Here is a 26,011-nt window from a genome sequence, read left to right as displayed (position 1 = left end):
GAATTGGCTAAGTATTATAACAAGACCTAGCTGGGGTGTGGGTTGGGGAAAGCATGTGTTGTAACTTAAGAAAACTTTCCTTATATATTTCAAACCACCAAGCACTCATGCACTCATGCTAACAATTAAGCATCATTTTGATTTCCTTTTCAGGAAAACATTATATGTCTCCATTGGCAATAATGTTAGCTAATATTCCATGACTAAGCATACCTGAAAGTAAGATTTTCTTTTAATATATTCTGCAATTCAGTTACCTGCTGTATACCATCTCTCCATACCCTCAAAAGGGTCATTATTGACCACTGTGACAATATTTCCACTTCACTCTCACATTACAGCAGTTAGGATAGAAAATAGGGGCGGTCGATCATTAAGGAAAACAGACAGTAGAACCAGCTTAATATGTGTCTCACCTGAGAGGCAACATTTCTATAGTTAAATCCCATTTTAGAACAATAACATATTCTTTCTCTTGCCTACACTCTGTACTGCTTAATATGAACATATTGGTCACTTAATCAGTAAAGTAATTCCCTTCCAGACTTAAGTGGGGAGAGGGATGCCTTGGCTTCACTCACTTAAACCAATTGGAAAAGCAGCATAGCCCTCTCTGGGACAAGAATCATTGTAGCTGCTGTAGGTATACCTAGCATGGAAGATGAGTAACTAACTCACTGATGCTTGGAGTAGTCTGCCTCCTTGGTGCTGGCCTTGGAGATGCTTGTGTCCCCCAAGATGCCCATGTCCCCAGAGAAACCCCTGGCCTCAGAAATACCCATGTTTCCAGATATGTCAGTGGCCTCAGAGATATCCATGGCCCCACAGATTCCTAAGTCTTCGGAGAAGCCCATAGTCTCAAAGGTGCTCATGTCTCCAGAGATGCCCATGGCCTCAGAGATGCCTGTCCCTCCAGAGATGCCCACATCCCCAGAGATATTTATGGCCCTAAGGCTGCTCACAATCTCACAATGGTTATGGTGGAGGTCTGCACACTGGGTTTTTACTTGATCCATCTGAGCTCGGAGGCCTCCTTCCCTGGAGAGGGTGCCATTCTCCATCAAGGTATTCAGGTCTCCATCGATACCCATAAAGCCAAGAGGATTGGTCAAAGGACTTCCCAGATGCTGGGATAATAAGTTTCCTAATTGAGTGCAGGTACAGATCTCTTCTGGTGGCTCATCACGGGCTTTTAGTTTCTGCCTCAGGAGCAAGAAAGGGTTAAGAAGAATTAGAAACAGGAGAAAAACTAGGCAAACATCACCTTGATCTGCAGAGATCCTATTGCTGTCACTTATAATGGTAGCAAATGACCTTTTGCTCGCCCCCTCCCCCACAACATCTTTCCCTCATCACATGCCATAGTACTTTAGAAGCCCTACCATTGAAGAATCTCAAAGGTCTTATATCTATAAAAGTCCTCTTTTATGATAAGTGCAATTTTGTTCATGGGATGGGGAGAGGGCGGGGGAATAGATCACTAATATTTATTGAATACTTCTATGTGCTAGGCACTTTACGCACAGTATTTCCGTTTATCCTTATAATAAACCTATTAGTTTAGGTATTAGCTATATTTTACAGATGAAGAAACTGAGGCTCAGAGAAGTTAAGTAAGTCACCCAAATTTGCACATGTACGAAGTAAACAACTAGGATCTGACCCTGCATCTACCTAACGCCAAAGTCTATGACCTGTCATCTACCTCATGCTACCTCTAACAGATATTTTCACTTTCAGAGATAATATAATGATTCACTGATACTTTACAACAGTGATTCTTTGGGGTCATAAGTCCCCATTGAAAACGTGATGAAAATTATGGACCTTCTCTTCAGAAAAATGCATACATTTTTCTGAAGGTGATGGGGGGAGTCTTTTAAATTTTCATTTTGTACCTTATTATATTCTGTATTTTCTAACTTTACACTTGTATTGTCTTTTAAAAAAAGTAAACAGGGTTATCTGGGTGATACTATCAGCCATTTTTGTTTTTCTGCTCTGTATTAAAAAAAGAAAGTTAATAACACACATACATAACAACACATACACACTTCAAAAAGAAGTCTTTCCAGAGTGATCTGAGTCTATGTGAAACGAATCTGATTCTCTCTCAGGAGTCAGGCAGGGATAAGTGAAAGGGCTGGGTCAAGAATAGGGCACCTTCCCTGAGGGCCTTGTGGAAGAATCTGCTAGTAGCTAAAAGAGGAGCCCTAAGAAGAAGTTTCTCTACTACATCTAATCTACTTAAGACTGGGCCTTCTCGGGGATGCATGCTTCCTACGATTTTAAGTTATGCTTTAGTTCGCCCTCCCACCTTTTTTTTAAAATGGAACCAAGTAACTGGCTGTTGCCTCTCAAGAGGACATTAAAAAGTTTGGGATCTGATGTAATCACAACACATTTATTTTCACAATAAAATGACATTTGTTTACTTACAGGAAGCAGAAAAGCTATGCCTTATCTGGCTTAAAGTGGGTTCACATCCAGTTCCTAAATAGCACACCATTTCCAATAATTCTTTTCTAAGAGGTACCTTTCCCCTGTCCTTCAAACAAACCCTTAGGGATCCCTACATTTCATAAGCAGCTCAGTTTATGAAATCAACAAGAAATAATTTTTGAGTTCTGTAACCTGTAATTAAAAAACAAGTGTCCAACATGGTCACTCAATAAGCTGAGTTTGCAGTCTACATGGGAAGGAAATAAGAACCTTCTTTTATAAGATTTTTAATTGGAAAACAGCAATTGCACTGTTCTTATCAGTATACCCAAGATGTTACATTTATTCTCTTGATGGATAACAAATGCTATGTGATTTCCCTAGTCATTCCCTCTTGTTCCTCCTACTCATTCCATCCAGATCCAAAAAGAGATAAAAAGAACAACTTTACTTGTTTATCTAGTTGAGTGACATATTTACCACATTTTGGGAAGTAAGAAAAGGAGTTATGCTGAAAGCTTTGTAGACACGGGACACATGAAAAGCCAAAGAGTATAAAAAAGCCAGTCAGGGAGCTTTCCACAAGTATCAATTCAACTCCAAGCAGGCTGGACCTACCCAGAATGGGCAAGAAGATCTCACTTTGGGACTTTTCTCCTCACCTTTTCTAGTTCATGCACATCTGTCTCCAGCATTGCTCTCTGTTTCTTAATTTCCAGGAGGTTCTCTAGTATACTCTGCTTGGCCTGCAGCCCTTTGTCAAAGCGGTTATACATCCCACACCAGAACCTCAAATAGACAAAAAGGGTTGGGGGGGGGAAGTGGGTTAGTTTAGCTGGAGTGATTGATTACCAATGTTTTCCTTGTGCCAAGAAAATATTAGCCTAGTAGGTGGGAAGATCTCATGAGTACTGTAATTTGATGACATTAAAAAGAATGGACATGCTCATAATTGGAAAGAGTAAAGATACCAGCAGAAAAATCTCAGGTGAAGGAGACACTTTAGACTTTAGCAAACTTGAGGTTCTTTTAAACAATCAAATTATGCTTTTACTTTGAGATAATTATAGACTCACATGTAGTTTTATGAAATAATAAGGGAGAGGAGTGACATCACCAAGATGGCAGAATAGGAAGCCCTGGACTCTCCTTCCCCCAATGGATACACTAATTTAATTGCAACACAAGGATCAATTCCCTTTATGAGAAATCCAGCAACTCATGGAGAGGCTTCTGCAGCCTGGATAAGTATGAAACCAACCAGATTGTAAATAAAACATCTGTAGAAAAAGCAGAAACATCCACTCATCATAATCCCTACTCCCAGCACAGTGCCATAGGATCAGGAGGAAACCCCCATTCCCAGCTTCTACCTCAGAATGAAAGAAGCTGGACTGCACATCTAACATCCCAACTTCTCCAGGTGCCACCTGAAAGACCGGCTTCTTTCTCACCTATTTCAAAGAGTTGAAAGGGTCTGGCATGTGATAGTATCCGGAAGGCTACAGAGAAGAAAGTGGCAGTTTCAACTAGCATGTAGGCATGTACCACAGCTCCTGTACCTGGCTCAACACAGGGTAGGGGGAAAATCCCAGTTCCCAGCTTCTCCCTGGGAAGGGGAAAAGTTGGAACATGCACCCAGCATTCTAAATTCTCCAGGATCTACCAAGGGAATGGCTTTTGTGCCACCTGTCTAGGAGCATTGATGAAACTGGACATACTCTGGATGCCTGGGGGACACTAATAACAAAGACAGCAGTTTAAACAAGGACAATGGGTTGAAAGGCCCACAGAAGCTCTGGCTTGGTTGGCTGGCGAATGTCTTCTCCTATACAAGGCCAATTCATATGACTGGGAGTGATAGTGGATTTTTCTAATGTGGAGAAAAAGGGTAACACAATCTGAACAAAGAAAAAAGCTAAAACTCCAGAAACTGACTCTAATGAAAATATATGAATGACCCGACATAGAACTCAAAGTATCCCTCATGGAAAATCTCAACAAGCTCAGGAGAACAATCCATAAACAAAGTGAAAATTTCAACAAAGAGACAGAAAATGTAAAAGAATAGGCAGATGTCTTAAAGCTGAAGAATACAATAACTGAAGTAAAGAATCCAATAGAGGAGTTCAACAACAGACTAGAGCAAGCAGAAAAAAGACTAAGCAGACTCAAACACAGATTATTTGTCATTATCCAGTCAGAGGGACACAAAGCAAAAAGAATAAAAAAATAAATAAAATAGCTTAAGGGACCTATGGGACACCATTAATTAGCAGACCAATATATGCATTATGGGAGTCCCAAGAGAAGATAGGAAGGACTAGAAATCTTATTTAAAGAAATAATGACTGAAAACTCTCTAAATCTGGGGTAGGAAATGGATATCCAGATCTAGGAAGCCAAAATGACCCAAATACGATGAATCTAAAGAAATCCACACTGAGACATATGATAATCAAATTGTCAAAAGTCAAAAACAGAATTTTGAAAGCAGTAAGATAAAACCAACTTGTCATATGCAGGAAAATCCATTAGGACCATCAGCAGACATCTCAGCAAAAAAAACTTTCAGGTCAGAATAGAGTAGAGAGTGGGATAATATATTCAAAGAGCTGAAGGAAAACTAAAACTATGAACCAATAATGATATATGTAGCAAAACTGTTCTTCAAAAACTAAAGAGAGAACACGACTTTCCCAGACAAACAAAAGCTAAGGGATTTCATTACCACTAGACCTGCCTCACAGGAAATATAAAGGGAAGTCTTCTCTTTAGATTGAAAGGGAAATGAAAATGAAAACAAAAATGAAAGAATGCTAAATAGCAACACAGTAGCATAAAAAAGTATAAAAGTTGTTGGTGAAGGTAAGTATATAAACTAATAAAGAATACTATATTACTGTAATGATTGTGGGTAAGTCACTTTTAATTGTAGTATAAACTTTTTAAAACGTATTAACATAATTATAAAGTATGCCAATGAGTATACAATATAAATAGATGTAAACTTTGACATGAATAACATAAGGGAGAAGAAGAAAACGTGTAATGTGTGCATAATTGAAGTTAAGTTGTTACTTGCTTAAGACAAGAGTGTTAGACTGTTAGATATTTTATGTAAGCCCCATGGTAGCTACAAAGGAAATACCTACAGAAGTTAAAAAAAAAAAAAAAAAAGTGAAACAAATCAAAGCATAAACTAAACAAACAAACAAAACAAACAAAACATAAAGGAATAGAGCAAGAAATGAAAAGAGGGACAACAACAAAATCCCTACAAGGCAAACAGAAAACAATGAACAAAATGGCAACAGTAAATCATCCCCTATCAATAATTACTTGAAATATATTCATAGATTAAACTCCTCAATAAAAATACACAGAAAGACTGAATAAGAAAAACATTCTATTATATGCTGTCTATAAGAGACTCACTTTAGATTTAAGGGCACACATAGACTGAAAGTGAAGGGATAAAAAAAGATATTCCATGCAAATTGTAACTTAGAAAAAGAAAAAATGCACGTGTGGCAATAGTAATATCAGACAAAATGAACTTTAAGTCAAAAAATGTCACTGAGACAATGAAGAATTTTATATAATTATGGAAGAATCAATACACCAGGAAAATGTAACAATTATAAATATATATGCATTCAACATCAGAGTACCTAAATATGTAAAGCAAACACTGATGGAACTGATGGGAGAAACAGACAAAAATACAGTAATAGATTACTTCGATACTCTACTTTCAATTATGGATAGAACAATCAGAGAAAGAAATCAAAAAACAAATAGCAGACTTGAACAACTCTATGGAACAAATGGACCTAATAGATATACAGAATATTCAACCCAGTAACAGTAAAATACACATTCTTTTCAAAAGTACATGTAACATTCTTCAAGGTAGATCACATGTTAGGTCATAAAATAGAGCTTATCAAATTTAAGAAGATTAAAATCATACCAAGTATTTTTTTCTGTTCACAATGGAATGAAACTAGAAATCAATAGCATAAAGGAAACCTGGAAAGTTAAAAAATATATGGAAATTAAAAAAACACACTCTTAAACAACCAGTGGGTCAAAGAAGAAATCAAAAGGGAAATTGGAAATTATCTTGAAACAAACAAAACCACAACATACCAAAATATGTAGGATGCAGCAAAGGCAGTAAGTACTAAGAAGGAAATTTATAAGCACAGCTATTACAGAAAACGGTATGGAGGTTCGACAAAAAATTAAAAATGGAAGTACCATATGATCCAGCAATCCCACTTCTGGGTAGAGGAACTGAAATCAGTATTTTGAAGAAATATCTGCACTCTCATGTTCATTCTGGCATTATTCACAAAAGTCAAGATATGGACTCAACCTAAGAGTCCATCAATAGATGACTGAATAAAGAAAATGTGATATATATACATAATGGAATACTATTCTACCTTAAAAAAGAAATAAATGCTGTCATTTGTGACAACATAGATGGAACTGGAGGACACTATGTAAGTGAAATAAGCCAGACACAGAAAGACAAAAACTCTGTTCTCACTTATACGTGGAAGCTAGAACAATCAAACTCATAGAAACAGAGAGTAAAATTGTGGTTATCAGAGGTTGAGATAGGAGAGAATGGGGAGATGCTGGCCAAAGGGTAGAAAGATGCAGTTAGATAAAAGGAATGAGTTTTTGAGGTCTTCTGCCCAGCATGCTGACCATGGTTGACAATAATGTATTGTATATTTCAAAATTGAAGAGAGTAAATTTCAACTGTCTCACCACAAAAAATGATGGCTAAATGAGGTGATGGATATGTTAATTAGCTTGATTTAATCATTCCTCATTTTATTAATATATCAAAACATCACACTGCACACCTGAAATATATACAATTATGACTGGCCAATTAAAAATATTAATAAAAAGAGAAATTTATAGTGATAAATTATAGTGATAATTTACAGTGATACTAAAAAAGAAGAAAGATCTAAAATGAAAAACCTAACTTTATATCTCAGGAACTAGGAAAAGAACAAACTAGCCCAAAAGTAGTGGAGGAACGAATAATAAAGACTAGAGAAGAAATAAAAGAACTAGTGAATATAAAATCAAAGAAGCTAAGAGGTGAGGCCAGATGCAGTGGCTCACTCTTATAATCCCAGCACCTTGGGAGGCCAAGGCAGGAGAGTTGTTTCAGGCCAGAAGTTCAAGACCAGCCTGGACTACACAGAGAAACCCTACCTCTACAAAAAAATTTAGAAAATAGCACATGCTTGTAGTCCCAGCAACTTGGGAGCTGAGTTTGAAGGACTGCTTGAGCCTTGTCCTGTCTGCAGCCAGGCCAGCAGAGTGAGTCTCTGTAAAACAAACAAACAAACAAACAAACAAACAAAGAAACTAAGACGTGTTTATTTTTCAGAAAAAAAAATTCCAAAATTGATAAAACTTTAGCTAGACTAATAAATAAATAAAATCAGAAATGAAAAAGGAGACATTACAACTGATGTAACAAAAATTTAAAAGATCATAAAGACAACAATGTACCAATAAATTGGATAACCTAGAATAAATGGATAAATCCCTAGAAACATACAACCTACCAAGACTGAATCACAAAGAAAAACTGAACAGACTAATATTGACTAAAGAAATTGAATCAGGAATCAAAAACCTCCCAGCAAAGAAAAGCCCAGGGCTAGAGGCTTCACTGAAGAATTCTCCCAAATATTTAAAGAATTAATGCTTTTTAAATTGTGTCTATTTGATTCTTCTCTCTTTTCTTCTTTATTAGTCTGGCTAGTGGTCTATCTATTTTGTTGATCTTTTGAAAAAACCAGCTCCTGGACTCATTAATTTTTTTGAAGGGTTTTTCATGTCTCTATCTCCTTCAGTTCTGATCTGATCTTAGTTACTTCTTGTCTTCTGCCAGAATTTGTTTGCTCTTGCTTCTCTAGTTCTTTTAATTGTGATGTTAGGGTGGTGATTTTAGATCTTTCCTGCTTTCTCCTGTGGGCATTTAGTGCTACAAATTTCCCTCTAAAGGCAGGTTTAGCTGTGTCCCAGAGATTCTGGTATGTTGTGTCTTCGTTCTCATTGGTTTCAAAGAACTTATTTATTTCTGCTTTAATTTCATTAATTACCCAGTAGTCATTCAGGAGCAGGTTGTTCAGTTTCCATGTAGTTGTGCAGTTTTGAGTGAGTTTCTTAATCCTGAGCTCTAAATTGATTGCACAGTGGTCTGAGAAACTGTTTGTTATGATTTCCGTTCTTTTGCATTTGCTGAGGAGTGTTTTACTTCCAATTATGTGGTCAATTTTAGAATAAGTGCAACGTGGTGCTGAGAAGAATGTATATTCTGTTGATTTGTGTTGGAGAGTTCGTAGAAGTCTATTACTTTGGCTTCGTCTAGAACTGAGTTCAAGTCTCATTGCTCCGTCTAATATTGACAGTGGGGTATTAAAGTCTCCTGCTATTATTGTATGGGAGTCTAAGTCTCTTTGTAGGTCTCTAAGAACTTGCTTTATGAATCTAGGTGCTCCTGTATTGGGTGCATATAAATTTAGGATAGTTAGTTCTTCCTGTTGCATTGATCCCTTTACCATCATGTAATGCCCTCCTTTGTCTTCTTTTTTGACCTTTGTTGTTTTAAGACTGCTTTTTTTTTAATTTTTATTTTTATTTTTTGCTTTCCATTTGCTTGGTATATATTCCTCCATTCCTTTATTTTGAGCCTATGTGTGTCTTTGCATGTGAGATGGGTCTCCTGAATACAGCACACCAATGGCTCTTGACTCTTTATCCAATTTGCCAGTCTGTGTCTTTTAATTGGGGGCATTTAGCCCGTTTACTTTAAGATTAATATTATTATGTATGAATTTGATCCTGTCATTATGATGCTAGCTGGTTATTTTGCCTGTCAGTTGATGTAATTTCTTCATAGTGTCGATGGTCTTTACCATTTGGCATGTTTTTGCAGTGGCTGGTACTGGTTGTTCCTTTCCATGTTTAGTGCTTCTTTCAGGAGCTCTTGTAGGGGAGGCCTGGTGGTGACAAAATCTCTCAGCATTTGCTTGTCTGTAAAGGAGTTTATTTCTCCTTCACTTATGAAGCTTAGTTTGGCTGGATATGAGATTCTGGGTTGAAAATTCTTTAAGAATGTTGAATATTGGCCCCCACTCTCTTCTGGCTTGTAGGGTTTCTGCAGCGAGATCCGCTGTTAGCCTGATGGGCTTCCCTTTGTGGGTAACCCGACCTTTCTCTCCCTTAACATTTTTTCCTTCATTTCAACCTTGGTGAATCTGACGATTATGTGTCTTGGTGTTGTTCTTCTCGAGGAGTATCTTTGTGGTGTTCTCTGTATTTCCTGAATTTGAATGTTGGCCTGTCTTGCTAGGTTGGGTAAGTTCTCCTGGATAACATCCTGAAGAGTGTTTTCCAACTTGGTTCCATTCTCCTCATCACTTTCAGGTACACCAATCAAATGTAGGTTTGGTCTTTTCACATAGTCCCATATTTCTTGGAGGCTTTGTTCGTTTCTTTTCATTGTTTATTCTCTAATCTTGTCTTCATGCTTTATTTCATTAAGTTGATCTTCAATCTCTGATATCTTTTCTTCCGCTTGGTCAGTTCAGCTACTGATACTTCTGTATGCTTCATGAAGTTCTCGTGCTGTGTTTTTCAGCTCCATCAGGTCATTTATGTTCTTCCTTAAACTGGTTATTCTAGTTAGTAATTCATTTAACTTTTTTTCAAGGTTCTTAGCTTCCTTGAATTGAGTTAGAATATGCTCCTTTAGCTCAGAGGAGTTTGTTGTTACCCACTTTCTGAAGCCTACTTCTGTCAATTCATCAAACTCATTCTCCCTCCCATTTTATTCCCTTGCTGGCAAGGAGTTGTGATCCTTTGGAGGAGAAGAGGTGTTCTGGCTTATGGAATTTTCAGCCTTTTTGCGCTGGTTTTTCCTCATCTTTGTGAATTTATCTACCTTTGGTTTTTGAAGCTGGTGAGCTTCAGATGGGGTTTCTCTGTGGATGTCCTTTTTGTTAATGTTGATGATATTTCTTTTGCTGTTCTTTTTTTTTTTTTTTTGACGGAGTCTCACTCTGTCCTCCAGGCTGGAGTACAATGGTGAGATCTCAGCTCACTGCAACCTCTGCCTCCTGGGTTCAAGTGATTCCCCTGCTTCAGTCTCCTGAGTAGCTGGGACTACAGGTGGGCGCCACCACGTCTAGCTAATTTTTTGTATTTTAGTAGAGACAAGGTTAAACCATGTTCATCAGGCTAGTCTTGAACTCCTGACCTTGTGATCCACCTGCCTCAGCCTTCCAAAGTACTGGGATTACAGGCATGAGCCACCGTGAACAGCCAATGTTGATGCTATTTCTTTCTGTTTGTTAGTTTTCCTTCTAACAGTCAGGCCCCTCTGTTGCAGGTCTGCTGGAGTTTGCTGGAGGTCTACTTCAGACCCTATTTGCCTGGTTATCACCAGTGGAGTCTGCAGAATAGCAAAGATTGCTGCCTGTTCCTTCCTCTGGAAGCTTTGTCCCAGAGGGGCACCTGCCAGATGCCAGCCAGAGCTCTCCTGTATGAGATGTCTGTTGACTCCTGCTGGGAGGTATCTCCCAGTCAGGAGGCATGGGGGTCATGGACCCACCTGAGGAAGCAGTCTGTCCCTTAGCAGAGCTCAAGCACTATACTGGGAGATCCTCTTCAGAGCTGGCAGGCAGGAATATTTAAGTCTGATGAAGCTGTGCCCACAACCGCCCCTCCCCCCCAACACTTCTCAAATTATTTCAAGAAATCAAAAAGGAGGGCATGCTTCCAAACTCATTTTATGTTAGCCAGAGTTACCCTTATACCAAAGAAAATTATAGGCTAATATTGCTGATATTGAATATAGATGCAAAAATCTTCATGAAAATACTAGCAAACTGAATTCAACAGGACATCAAAAGGAACGTATACCACCATCAAGCACAATTTATCCCTGCAATGCAAGGATAATTCAACATGTGCAAATTAATTAATATGAGACACCACATTAACAGAATGAAAGATAAAAATTACATGATTACCTCAATAGATGCAGAAAAAATGTGGCAAAATTCAATCCTCTTTCATAATAAAAATTCAGTAATTTAGGTATGGGAGGAATTTATCTCAACACAATAAAGTCTATATATTACAAACACTCAGTAAACATCATACTCAATGTTGAAAGACTGAAAGCTTTACCTTTAAGATTGAGAATAAGACAAGAAAGCCTGCTTTCACTAAACCTAAGCATGCAGGTAAGAGACTTATACACAATAAACTACAAAACATTGTTGAAAGAAATTAAAGATGATACAAATGAATAGAAAGACATTCCCTGTTCATGAATGGAAAGACTTAATATTGTTAAGATGTCAATACTACCCAAAGGGATTTACAGATTTAATGCAGTTTCCATCAAAATCACAATGGTGGTTTTTTATAGAAATGGAAAAAATACATCCTAAAATTTATATGGAATTGCAAGGCACTCTGAATAGCAAAAACAATCTTGAGAAATAAGACAAAGTTGCAGGTCACACACTTCTTGACTTCAAAACATATTATTAAGCTACAGTAATCAATACAATATGGTACTGGCATGAAGACACACATATGGACCAATGGAATAGAACAGAGAACCCAGAAATAAACCATTGTATATACAATGAAATGATTTTTGATAACAGTGCCAAGATAATTCAATGCAGAAAGGACAGTCTTTCAAAGAAATGGGTGCTGGGAAAACTTTATATCCACATGCAAAAGAATGAAATAGAAATGAATAAATTCCTGGACACATACACCCTCACAAGACTAAACCAGGAAGAAGTTGAATTATTGAACAGACAAATAACAAGTTCTGAAATTGCAGCAGTAATAAATAGGCTACCAACTAAAAAAAGCCCAGGACCAGATGAATTCACAGCCAAATTCTACTAGAGGTACAAAGAGGAAATGGTACCATTCCTTCTGAAACTATTCCAAACAATTGAAAAGCAGTGACTTCTCCTTAACTCACTTTATGAGGCCAGCATCATCCTGATAGCAAAACCTGGCAGAGACACAACAAAGAAAGAAAACTTCAAGCCAATATCCCTGATGAACATCGATGCAAAAATCCTCAATAAAATACTGGCAAACTGAATCCAGTAGCACATCAAAAAGATTATCCACCACAATCAAGTCGGCTTTATCTCTCAGAGGCAAGGCTGGTTCAACATACACAAATCAATAAACGTAATTCATCACATAAACAGAATCAATGACAAAAACCACATAATTATCTCAATAGATGCAGAAAAGGCCTTCAATAAAATTCAACGTCCTTCATGTTAAAAACTCTCAATAAACTAGGTACTGATGGAACGTATCTCAAAATAATACGAGTTATTTATGACAAACCCACAGCCAATATCATACTGAATGGGCAAAAGCTGGAAGCCTTCCCTTTGAATACAGGCACAAGACAAGGATGCCCCCTCTCACTACTCCTATTCAACATAGTATTGGAAGTTCTGGCCAGGGAAATCAGGCAAGATAATGAAATAAAGGGTATTCAAATAGGAAGAGAGGAAGTCAAATTGTCTCTGTTTGTAGATGACATGATCCTATATCCAGAAAACACCATCGTCTCAGTCTAAAAGCTCCTTAAGCTGATAAGCAACTTCAGCAAAGTCTCAGGATACAAAATCAATGTGCAAAAATCTCAAGCATTGCTATACCACCACCAAAAAATAGACAAGCTGAGAGTCAAATCATGAATGAACTTCCATTCACAATTGCTACAAAGATAATACAATTCCTAGGAATACAGCTAACAAGGGATGTGAAGGCCCTCTTCAAGGAGAACTAGAAACCACTGCTCAAGGAAATGAAAGAGGACACGAACAAATGGAAAAACATTTCATCCTCATGGATAGGAAGAATCAGTATCATGAAAATGGCCATACTGCCCAAAGTAATTTAGAGATTCAGTGCTATTCCCATCAAACTACTATTGACATTTTTCATAGAATTAGAAATAACTACTTAAAAATTCATATGAAATAAAAAAAAAAACAGCCCATATAGCCAAGACAATCCTAAGCAAAAAGAACAAAGCTAGAGGTATCACACTAGTTGACTTCAAACTATACTACAAGGCTATACGGTAACCAAAACAGCATGGTACTGGTACCAAAACAGACACTTAGACCAATGAAACAGAATAGAGATCTCGTAAATAACACCACACATCTACTACCATCTGATCTTCGACAAACCTGACAAAAGCAAGTAATGGAGAAAGGATTCCCTATTTAATAAAAGGTGCTGGGAAAACTGGCTAGCCATTTGCAAAAAACTGAAACTGGAGCCCTTCCTTATACCTTATACAAAAATTAACTCAAGATGGATTAAAGACTTAAATGTAAAACACAAGACCATAAAAACCCTAGAAGAAAATCTAGGCAATATCATTCAGAAAATAGGCATGGGCAAAGACTTTATGATGAAATTGCCAAAAGCAGTTGCAACAAAAGCTAAAATTGACAAATGGGATCTAATTAAACCAAAGAGCCTCTGAGCGGCAAAAGAAACTATTATCAGAGTGAACAGACAACCTACAAAATGGGAGAAAATTTTTGCAATCTACCCATCTGACAAAGTTCTAATATCCAGAATTTACAAGGAATTTAAACAAATTTACAAGGAAAAAAACAACTCCATCAAAAAGTGGGCAAAGGACACGAACAGACACTTAAAAAAAAAAAAAGATATTTATGTGGCCAACAAACATATGAAAGAAAGCTCAACATCACTGATCATTAGAGAAACACAAATCAAAACCACAATGAGATACCATCTCACGCCAGTCAGAATGGTGATTACTAAAAAGTCAAGAAACAACAGATGCTGGCAAGGCTGGGGAGAAATAGGAACACTTTTATACTGTTGTTGGGAATGTAAATCAGTTCAACCATTGTGGAAGACAGGGTGAAGATTCCTCAAGGATCTAGAGCCAGAAATACCATTTGAACCAGCAATGCCATCACTGGGTATATACCCAAGGGAATATAAATAATTATATTATAAAGATATATACACACGTATGTTTATTGCAGCAGTATTCACAATAGCTAAGACTTGGAACCAACCCAAATGCCCAACAATGATAGGCTGGATAAAGAAAATGTGGTACATACACACCATAGCATACTATGCAGCCATAAAAGGAATGAAATCATGTCCTTTGCAGTAACATGGATGAAGCTGGAAGCCATCATCCTCAGCAAACTAACACAGGAACAGAAAACCAAATACCGCATGTTCTCACTCATAAGTGGGAGCCAAACAAGGAGCACACATGGACACAGGGAGGGAAAAAACACACACCGAGGCCTGTCAGCAAGGGCAGGGGTAGGGAGAGCATCAGAACTAATAGCTAAAGCATGTGGGGCTTAATACCTAGATGACAGGTTGATAGGTGCAGCAAACCACCATGACACACGTTTACCTATATAACAAACCTGCACATTATGTACATGCATCCTGGAACCTAAAATAAAATAAAATTAGAAAAACAGAGACAAAATAAAAAAGAATAAAGTTGAACCCTTACTTTACACCATAAACAAAAATTAACTCAAAGCGTATAAAAGACCTAAAGAGTGAACATTGTAAAATTATTTACATTGAACACAGGATAAAACGTCATGACACTGAATTCAGCAATCTTATATCACAGATATAAGACCAAAAGCATAGGTAACAAAATAAAAATGGATAAATTGGGCTACATCAAAATTAAACTTTCGTGTATCAAAATACACTATCAGAAGAGTGAAAAGGAAACCTGCAGAATGGGAGAAAATATTTGAAAATCATGTATCTAGTAAGGAGTTATTATCCAGAATATATTAAAAACTCCTACAACAACAAAATTATAAAGTGTGCAAAGGACTTTAATAGTCATTTCTCCAAAGAAATTAAAATGGACAAGACACACATAAAAAGATGTTCAACAACACTAATAGAGAAACGAAAATCAAAACCACAATGATATATCACCTCACACCCATTAGAATGGCTACTATCCAAATAAAAGGAACAAAGCACAAAGAATAACAAGTGTTGGTGAGGATGTGGAAAAATTGGAAACCTTGTCCACTGATGATGGTAATATAAAATGATGCAGCCACTATTTAAAACACTATGGTGCTTCCTCAACAATGTAAAAACAGATTTAACGTATAATCCAGCGATTCCACTTCCGGATACATATCAAAAGAGTAGGAGCCTGAACAACATAGCAAGACCCTGTCTCTACAAAAATAAAATAATTAGCTGGGCGTGGTGGCACATGTATGTAGTCCTAGCTACTCAGGAGGCTGAGGTGGGAAGATCACTTGAGCCCAGGAATTACAAGTTACAGTGTGCTATAACTGTGCCACTGCATTCCAGCCTGGGTGACAGAGCGAGACTCCATTGCAAAAAAAAAAAAAAAAAAAAATTGGAAGCAAGGACTCAAGATACTTTTACAAACATGTTCCATTCAGTATTATTCACAAAAGCCAAAAGGAGGAAGCAACCCAATGTCCACTGCCAGATGATTAAAAAAAAAAATACGGTATATACAACCAATTAAATATTATTCAGCCTTAAAGAGGAAGGAAATTGTGACACATGCTACAATATGGATGACTTTTGGGGACATTATGCTAAGTAAAATAAGCCAGATACAAAAGGAAAAACATGGTATGATTCCTCTTATATGAGGTACCTGGATTAGTCAAGTTCAGAGATAGAAAGTAGATTGGTGGTTGCCAGGGACTAGGTGGTATGATTTGTTTAATGGATCGGGTTTCAGTTGAAATGATTTGTTCAATGGGTAGGGTTTCAGATGAAAAAGTTCTAAAGATTGACCTAACACTACTGAACTAAAACCTAAAAATGGAACTAACCTAAAACCTAAAAAAGTGAACTAACACCTAACAATGGTCAAAAAGGTAAATTTTAAGTGTATTTTACTACACTTAAAAGTAAATTTAAAAAGAAATAATAGCGTTCCCATGGACTCTTTACCCAGTTTCCCCAATGGGTAACTGCAGTACAATATCCCAACCAGGATACTGAAACTGATAGTCAAGATACCAACAATTCCACTAGACAAACTCCTGTTCTCCTTTAGTAGCCACACCCACCTCCCCCTCATATCCACCACCCCCTCAGAGGGTGGACTCTGTCCTTAGCCCTTCGTAACCATTAATTTGTTCTCTATTTCTTTAATTTTGTAAAGAAATTTATGTAAATGAAACTATACAGTAGATAGCATTTTGAAATTGGCATTTTTCATTTAACATATTCTCTGCAAGGTGCTGCATATATTTAGTTTGTTCTTTATTGCTGAGCAGTATTCCATGGTACAGATGGACCACAGTTTGTTTAACCATTTACCTGTTGAAGGACATCTGGGCTGTCTTCAGTTTTTGAGTATATGAATAAAAATGCTATAAATATTCATGTAGAGGTTTTCATATAAACAGAAAGTTTGATTTTTTTTTCCGGCATATATGGCCAAGAGTACAATTTGTGCAATTGTTGGGGCATATGGCATTTGCATGTTCAGTTTTTTAGAAAACTGACAAACTGTTTTTCAAAGTGGCTCCATACTATTTCATATTTCTATTACATAAATGAGCCAAAGGTAGCCTCTGCATATGGACCTTATGTTGTTTATTTTTTCTGAGCATGCTGGGAACCCATTCGCTCAAAAGCCTACCAGTACCAAAATCAAATTTTTACACATCCAATTGTTTTAAATAGCCAAAGTAAGCATTTTTTAACCCTTTAGAGCCTTCCTGTCTTGCATACCCCACAAAACTGCACCCAACATCTGCTAACCAAAGATAAGATTAACCCTGGAGTAATAAAGACCTCACATCACTGTTGCCCTTCAGAACCCTCTGACCCAGCAACTTCCTGACATGCTGCCTAGTGATCTAGACATGTAAACCCCTCTGATATTCCTCTTTCTTGAAGAGAAGTTTTCTTGCCTTTCTCCCCTTCTGAGTGCTGGCCTCCACACTCATGCAAACATGCCTGCTGAACACCCTACACCCGCCCCCCTCAAAAAGCTTGTTGTGTGCTACGGCGGTCATATCTTTTCGTTTTCTCCTTGATCAGTCCTGAAATCCCTCAACTCATTACAAGTGGCAACAAGGATGGAATTTTAGTGATGACCAGGAAATCAATATGGGACCTACCAAGTCAATAGGAGGATTAATGTCAAAACAACCCTGGATGACCTTAAGTACTTGGGACTCAGAATTTGGAACACCTTCGCATAACTTTGGCATGGCATTCTTCTGTACTGAATTGCACTCTACATTTTCTATGGTCTCCCCCATGCCTCATGAGACTGGAGAAGTGGCAGTGCCAGTATTTGAGTAAATCCTCGCCATCAGAACTGACTTTTGAGAGAGAGGCACCAAGCTGCCCAGGGAAGGGCAGTCTGCTCACCTGGGTCTCCCACTAGAAAAGCACTAGGTTGGCACTTGTGGGCCTGAATAGAAAAAGGGAAAGTACACACCTATGGATCACATGTGGGTTACCCCAGATCCTATAATGGTCTATAGTGGGAGAGTTCCCCATGGCCAGACTGGTAATATGTGATGAGAATACTCTGAGATGAGAGAATATCCTTGTCCCTGGACACTGCTATGGCAGGCAAACAAGCTGATAAGGCAGAGATGTCAGTCTGATGTGGTCTCCTAAGTACAACTGGGAGAGACACTTGCAAACAGCTAGTAGTCCTCTGCTATCATGACAATAATGCTTTTGATACTCTCATTCTAGTCCTCTGTTGGAAGTATATTGAGCTCTCCATCTTTTGGCTGAGCCGACTAAAGCATTATTTCAGTGACTAAATCAAGGAAAGTTATATCCCAGGACACCAAAGGAAGTGACTATCCTACTCAAGGGATGCTCCAAACCATAAAGTAGGTGCATGTTGGACCTCGCTGTTGGTTGCTTTTCACCAGGGTTTGCCCAGAGAGGAGGCAGAAACTCAAACTCCTGCAGGAGATGAGTTGGAAGGGAAGATCCTGGGGAAGAGAATTGGTGACCTCTAAAGAAGAAAGCAGTAGCATGGTGTCATCATGCTAGGGACTAGGGCCATTTACCCTCTGCTTTGCCAGTAACCACCAGCAAAGTCATAAAACAGAAAAACAAAAGAAGATGGCCACTTCTCTTTTGGAGCAGAAAATGCATCCTCTTTCTTGCCCTTACATCCAGTCTCTCCTTAAGGACCTGACCCAGGAACTGAATGAAAAAGGGGCTGTCTGACTATATATACAGAATATATCTGGCAGGGAGCAAACTCCACCTAATAGGGGAATTAAACAATTGGCTGCCATAGTACAAGATGGAAAAAAATGGTGTCACTGCTAAAGGATCCCACATAATAAGCATGGAAGGTAGGAATGACCCTCAAAAGAGGCTTTGTGCCTCAGTCCACATATACCTTGTTGATGTGGATTTTTATGGCTTGGTGGGCTTCCCATCCTATATTAGGCCTTATAAAGGCCTGGGAAGACTGTCAATGGAAAATGTTAACCAAGGCTAAAGATCTCCTCCATCAGCTGGGGATGTTGAGGTGGGTTTATCAGGCAACAGATGACCTGCAGCATGATGACTTGGCAAGTCCAGAGGAAACTGAATTCAGTCCCACGTCTAACGACTTATTTCTCAGGAGGGTTCCTGACAAGTGTAAGTCCTCCTTTTGGGCAATAATGGCTAATGCTAAAACAATTTAAGAGTTCATAGCTTCACTCGATTTAGTAGAAATACATGAAAGACAAACTCAAGTGTTGCCTGTTAATTTTATGAATATAACTCCATCTAGCCTAAATCAAAATTACTACCAACAGTTATGCTGCACCCTTCTAGACCAAGCAAACCACATAGAGCCAGGTCCATGGTTTAGCTTAAGCCCTGAGATAAACAAAAGGGGTTACATTGGACTCTAATGGACAAAGGGGCCCAAATCGGATGTTCTCTCATACATTGGTGAAACAAGTATTAACATTTACTAGGGTTAGATTACAATCTGCAGCAGGTATTCAAAGTCAGTCTCATTTGGGAAACCTGCTCCTGATCTCCTTCAGTGGCAGGGACCCACCCCCACATAGGGATCTGGTGGTTGCAGAAGGTGGCTACTTCCAGCAGACAATCACCCTTTTACCATATTAACTGTAGTTTGGCTCCACAACATTGGCTGGCTTTGTTGGACATCGGTGCCCAAATCTCCCCAATCCTAAGAATCACTCATGCTTTAAAGGAATCCCCTCAACCCTCACCCTGTCCAGGAGGATGATTATGTAAAGGAGCAGTTATTTACTTAACTATTAAAACTGATCCAGTTCTGCTAAAAGATGCTTTGAATCTGGTTGTACCCCTGAGACTATCCCTTTTCCCATTATTTGAATAGACGTCTTCAATCAGCTAGTAACTCCACAGAACCTAATGCTTTTATGGTATTGGTGGCACTACCTGGTAGGAACCAATTAACTTTCCCCTACCAGTGCAGGTGGTAAATATGGCACAGAACAAGCTAAGGCAAGACCCTGAAAGATTATAGGCCATCATAGCTTAGTTAAATAACATGTACTGATTCTTACCATCTCACCTGTCAATTCCCTGATAAAGCCTATGTGTAAAGCCACTATTAATAAAGAGAGGTTAACTACAGAGAGTTAAATAAGAGCACCTTTTTATTGGAGCACTTCTACCACATATCATCACCTTAATGGACGACATTCAAAACAACATAGATAAATTGTACGGAGTTATAGACTTGCCTAACATGCTCCAATTGGGAAATATTTTGTAGAAGAGCTTATCACAATTTGCCTTCACTTTTGAGGGTGAAGAGTGTATTTTTTTCCCAGCAACCTATGGAATACTCAAATAGCCCTGTGATCAAACATGTGCAGACATGACTTAGATGCCTGCCCCATATTTCCACCAGAAATTCAGCTTTGGCATTATATTGATAAAATCCTCCTTACTAAACCTTGCCAAGATTCTGTCTCAGAGGCTATCACAACTGCGAGCAAACACTCCAATGAGAGGGGATGGTGTCTTAGTCCACTTAGGCTGCTATAACACAATACCATGGATTGGGTGACTTATAAACAATAGAAATTTATTCCTCACAGTCATGGAGGCTAGGAAGTGCAAGATCAAGATGACAGCAGATTTGGCATCTGGTGAAGGTCCTCTTCCTGCTTCATAGATGGTTGTCTTTTTGCCGTGTCCTCACATGGCAGAAGGAGCAAACAATGTCTCTGGGGTCTCATTTATAAGGGAACTAATCCCATTCATGAGGGCTTTGCCTTCTCGGTCCCAACTCCTAATACCATCACATTGGGAGTTACGATTTCAACATATGAATTTGGGAGAACATAAATATCGTCTACAGCAGATAGGAAACTGCCCCACATAAGGTACAAGACCTCTCTATTAAATCTCGGGGTTACCTTTGGAACTCAGAAGGCTGAACTATTCTCAATCTGGTAAGACAAGCTCCTAGTGCTCCAACCTCGCACACTGGTAAAGAAGATCCAACATTTGATAGGAATGTTTATATTCTGGCTCCAACACACTCCTCACCTCCAATATTTGCTACTGAGTCACCTGTAAGTCTCATTTTTCAGTGAGAACCTGGAGCAATAGGTACTAGATAAACTAAAGGATGCTATCACTTTGGCTCTCCTGTTAGTGTACCTCAGATAAAACTTAAAATGAGATGTTTCTGACACACACACATACACTCTCTCACACACACACAGACACAAATTGTTTCCTAGATTCTCTGGAGGTAAACTTAAATGCAAGAACTAAAATTGTAAAATTCTTTTTTTTTCTCACAAGAAGATTTAGAAGACTAAAACTGTAAAATTCTTAGAAGAGAACATAGAGGGAAATCTTCATGACATGGAAGTTGGCAATGATTTCCTCAATATGACACTAAAAGCACAGGAAACAAAGAATAAATTGATAAACTGTACTTTATCAAAATTTTGTGCACCAAAAGATACTATAAAGAGAATAAAAAGGCAATCAGAGAATGGGAGAAAATATTTGCAAATCATATATATGGTAAGGGATTGATATAACGAATATATAGAGAATTCCTAAAACTCAACCACAAAATCAAACAACCCAATTCAAAAAAGGGCAATGGACTTCAATAGATATTTCTCCAAAGAAGTTATACAAATGGACAATAAGCACATGAAAATATGCTCAATGCCACTAGTCACAAGGAAAATGCAAATCAAAACTATGAGATACTACTTCATACCCACTAGGATGGATACTATCTAAAAAAAAGGAAAAATACAATTATTGGTGAGGATACAGAAAAAATGGAGCCTCTGTGCATTGCTGGTAGGAATGTAAAATGGCACAGCCACTGTGGAAAACAACTTGGAAGTCATTTAAAAAGTTAAATATAAAATTACCATATGATCCAGCAATCCACTTTTAGGTATATATCCCCAAGAACTCAAAGCAGGAAATCAAACAGACAGTTTAATACCAATGTTCATAGACAAATTATTGACCAAAGCCAAAAGATGGAAGCAACCCAGTTGTCCATCAATGGATGAATAAACAAAATGTGCTATATCCATACATTAGAGTATTTTTCAGCCTCAAAAAGGAATGAAGTTCTGATACATGCTACAACATGGATGGACCCTGAAAATACTATGCTAAGTGACATAAGCCAGACACAAACACATACAAAAACAAATATTGTATGACTTCACTTACATGAGCTACCTAGAATAGGTAAATTCATAAAGATAGAAAGTAGAATAGAGGTTGCCAGGGGCTGCTGGGAGGGGAAAATGGAGAGTTATTTTGTGATACTATGGAGTTTCTGTTTGGGATGATGAAAGAGTTCTGGAAATGGATAATGATGGTAGATACACAACTTCTGATTGCTGATTACACCGTACACTTAAAATGATTAAAATGGTAAATTTTATGTTATGTATATTTTACAAAAAGCAAAACAAGCAAAAAATACCATGGGACCAGAGGACAGACTGTTATATAAATGAACCACAGATAGCCTCTGTATATGGACCCTATGCTGTTTACTTCTTCATCATAGGTTAGGAACCCATTAGCTGAAAAGCCTGATGGTACCAATCTGAAAATTTTACACATCCAATTGTTTTAAATATAGCCCACATGAGTATATTTTTAGGCATTAGAGCCTGCCTGCTTTACATACACTACAAAACTTCACAAAACATCTACTACCCATAGACAAGAAAAACTGTAGGGCAATAAAGACCCCAAGCTGCTGCTGGTCTTCAGAGTTTCCTGACCCACAGACTCCTCGCTGTGCTGCCTAGCAACATCATATATTAATAGATATGTCAGCTCCCTCTCCTTCATGAGTTCCTTAGCCCTCCTCCCCTTACGGGTTATGCCCTCAGGCCTATACCAGAGAGTCTGGATGGCCTCGTGCTGTGAAGGATTTTCCCAGGTGCAAACCTGTCAAAGGATCACTTCAAGTTTGCTGTGTGTTAATGCCATCTCATGATTCTTATCAGAGGTAAAATCCTTCAAAGTCACTATAATCCCCACCAGGAAGGCAGGAAAAATTCAGCTTTTCGATATCTTTGACAGCACTTTGTACTGTCACCATGTTTTTTAAATTTTAACCATTCTGATAAATGTGTAGTAATACCTGATTGAGCTTTTAATTTGCATTTACCAAATTGGCTAATGATGTTGAACATTTTTCTTTTTTTTTAAGTTTTAATGTTTATTTCCCCAAGACAGCCTAGCTTGCACTCAACTTGGATAAATTTCATAAGCTAGTTTTCTGCTGTTACTAGTTTTAAACTTGAATTATATTTCTGATGACAAGACATGCTGCAAAAAATACTCTAGTTTCAACAGAGTTATGCTCACAAAACAATTTTTATCCATTCTACAGTGTTTCAGAATTACTAGTTGATTTTTAAACACAAAGTATATATAGAGGCTAATGGTGGTTAATGTGATATATTTCTTATAGCAAACTGTGGTTCACACAATACTTGTGCTCAAAGGGGAAGGCACAGGATTTCCTAAAATGAGCCATCTTACTGTACAAATTACATCACATTTACTGTACGTAACCTCGAAACTGAGGTATTATTCAATTTATAAAAACCACTTGATCAGTCTTTATGAAGCAGTACATATGTGACAAATTCCATTTTAGAAGTTTCCACCTCATTCTCATATAAAACAAAATTTGAAAACAAGTAACATTTAAATACAGCATGGTATTCTACCACAACTGAAACTTTTTCTTCTCTATAGGACCCAACAAAATCCGAAAATGAATTATGCTGTAGATTTACCTCATGCAAAGATCTTTATGTTCTCCCGGAAAGTGAAAAGCATGGCCTTTTAAGTACATTTTACTGTTTTATACTATTATGGCAACTTGTGTACTGCAGCACAGTCTCTTCTGAGAAAAAGTTATATTTTTTTTCACGCAAAAATATACACAAATTAGCTTTGATAAGGAAAGGCTTTCATAGCATCAAACATTCATTCAGTGCAAATGCACAGGAAAACCTTCCTGAAATGTTTTCTGACTTGAGAGTCAACTAAGAAGAAAGTCATACTAGGTAAAGTAAATAAAAACTTGTAGGGGTGGGGAGGAAAAGGGGTAAGGGGAAATAGAAAACATAAGTTGCAGAGTAAACAAATGTCTGCTGCTGATCCGGTATTTGTTTTTATGTCCAGTGTACATTAACACTCATGATCACATTTTGACGATTTACTAGGTTATCAGCCACCTGAAGGCAAAACAAGCTTGCCTGTGTTCATATACAGCACCACTACCACACTCCTGTACATAGTCACTCCAGGACTAGGAGTCTAATTCATGAATGAGAGCCCCAGACTTTAAAGATGATCCTGACTGTCCATCACTGAGCCAGATATTCATTCAACATTTTCCATTCAGACACTGCTTCATAGCAAGGCCTAGGCTCATTTTCCTTTTACTTATACGGGCATCCAATTATCTTTTCTGCTTACAAGCCTTGAAGATAATAGTACTACACTTTCCCCTCAGTTTATATAGAGTAAGTCAATGTTCTTTCTCAGGCACTGAAGATCTGTGACCTGTAGCCCTTTTTACTATGAACAGCCTAAATAAGCATTCATGTAAAGTTTTCATTACATTTTGCCACTCATTCTCACTCATACCCATTCACCATCTTGACCACATTTGGGCATTTTCTGTGATTCCAAATGAAATCTTCACATTTTCTTTCCCAATTTAATGCAGAAGCAGATCCCATGAGCTAAGCTTGATGGATCAAACATACATATACACACATATATATAATATTTTATATACATTTATATATACTATATATAAAATTGTACCTAACTTCCACAATAATGTTCTAAAACTGGAACTGTTCTACTGGTATACTGGCAGATAAACTGAAACCAAATGTTCCACCTTGAATTGCCTCTGGATCAAGCCTAAGATCTTCATCAACATCATTTGAAGAGAACTGAGCAATGATTTCATAGGCCAATTTGTAGATGTTTCCATTTTCATGATTTTGAAGTTTTTCAATTTTCTCCAGTCCTCCACATTTTTCTATAAGATTGGCTATGGATTCTGCCTCATTTTTAGCCATTTTTAATATATTACTTAGTCCATCCAGTACTACTTGTACAACTTGTACATCTTTTACAGTCAGCTTCTGAGTGCCAATATCCCCTTATCCAAAAGGTTTATTATTCTTGGTACAATATTGGCATCAATTACTGCCTGTATCTGCTGCTGATTACCTGCAGTAATGTTACAGAGGAACCATACTGCCTCTTTATTAATTTTCTCTTTGGGATGTGTCAGGATTGCCCACAAGTATGAAAGAGCATCATAATTCAAAACTACTTCTGTTTGCTCTTCAATTCCAGTGGCCAAGTTGCCCACAGCTTGAGGTGCACCAGTCTGAACTACTTGGTGGCTGAACAGAGGAACCAAATGAGGAACTATTCCAGAGTCTATTACTATCTGTATTTGTTAATTGCCAGAAGTGTCTGTTCATATGCTTTGCCCATGTTTTGATGGGGTTGTTTTTTTCTTGTAAATTTGCTTGAATTTGTAGATTCTGGATATTAGCCCTTTGTCAGATGAGTAGATTGCAAAAATGCTCTCCCATTCTGTAGGTTGCCTGTTCACTCCGATGGTAGTTTCTTTTGTTGTGCATAAGCTCTTTAGTTTAATTAGATCCCATTTGTCTATTTTGGCTTTTGATACCATTGCTTTTGGTGTTTTAGTCATGAAGTCCTTGACTATACCTATGTCCTGAATGGTATTGCCTAGATTTTCTTCTAGGGTTTTTATGGTTTTAGGTCTAACATTTAAGTCTTTAATCAATCTTGAACTAATTTTTGTATAAGGTGTAAGGAAAGGATGCAGCTTCAGCTTTCTACATAT

The 26,011-nt window shown here is 37.8% G+C and overlaps 1 protein-coding gene and 1 pseudogene across 1 annotated transcript; both read right to left on the bottom strand.

The window, feature by feature from the left end:
* Window positions 1–220: 220 nt before the first annotated feature.
* LOC116273440 (myotubularin-related protein 8-like) lies at window positions 221–5,630 on the bottom strand. The gene is made up of 2 exons (XM_031662501.1): window positions 3,105–5,630; window positions 221–1,199 (listed from the first exon to the last, which is right to left on the bottom strand). Exons 1-2 carry the CDS (start codon window positions 3,216–3,218, stop codon window positions 675–677), a joined length of 639 nt encoding a protein of 212 aa, XP_031518361.1. The 5' UTR covers window positions 3,219–5,630; the 3' UTR covers window positions 221–674.
* Window positions 5,631–24,143: 18,513 nt separating this feature from the next.
* Window positions 24,144–25,600, bottom strand: LOC116273441 (annotated as a pseudogene).
* Between the last annotated feature and the right edge of the window lie 411 nt (window positions 25,601–26,011).

This window comes from Papio anubis, unplaced genomic scaffold, assembly GCF_008728515.1.
Source record: "Papio anubis isolate 15944 unplaced genomic scaffold, Panubis1.0 scaffold684, whole genome shotgun sequence".
Lineage (NCBI taxonomy): Eukaryota > Metazoa > Chordata > Mammalia > Primates > Cercopithecidae > Papio > Papio anubis.
Note: the sequence above shows the minus strand (reverse complement) of the source record. Positions and strands in the feature narration are given on the sequence as shown.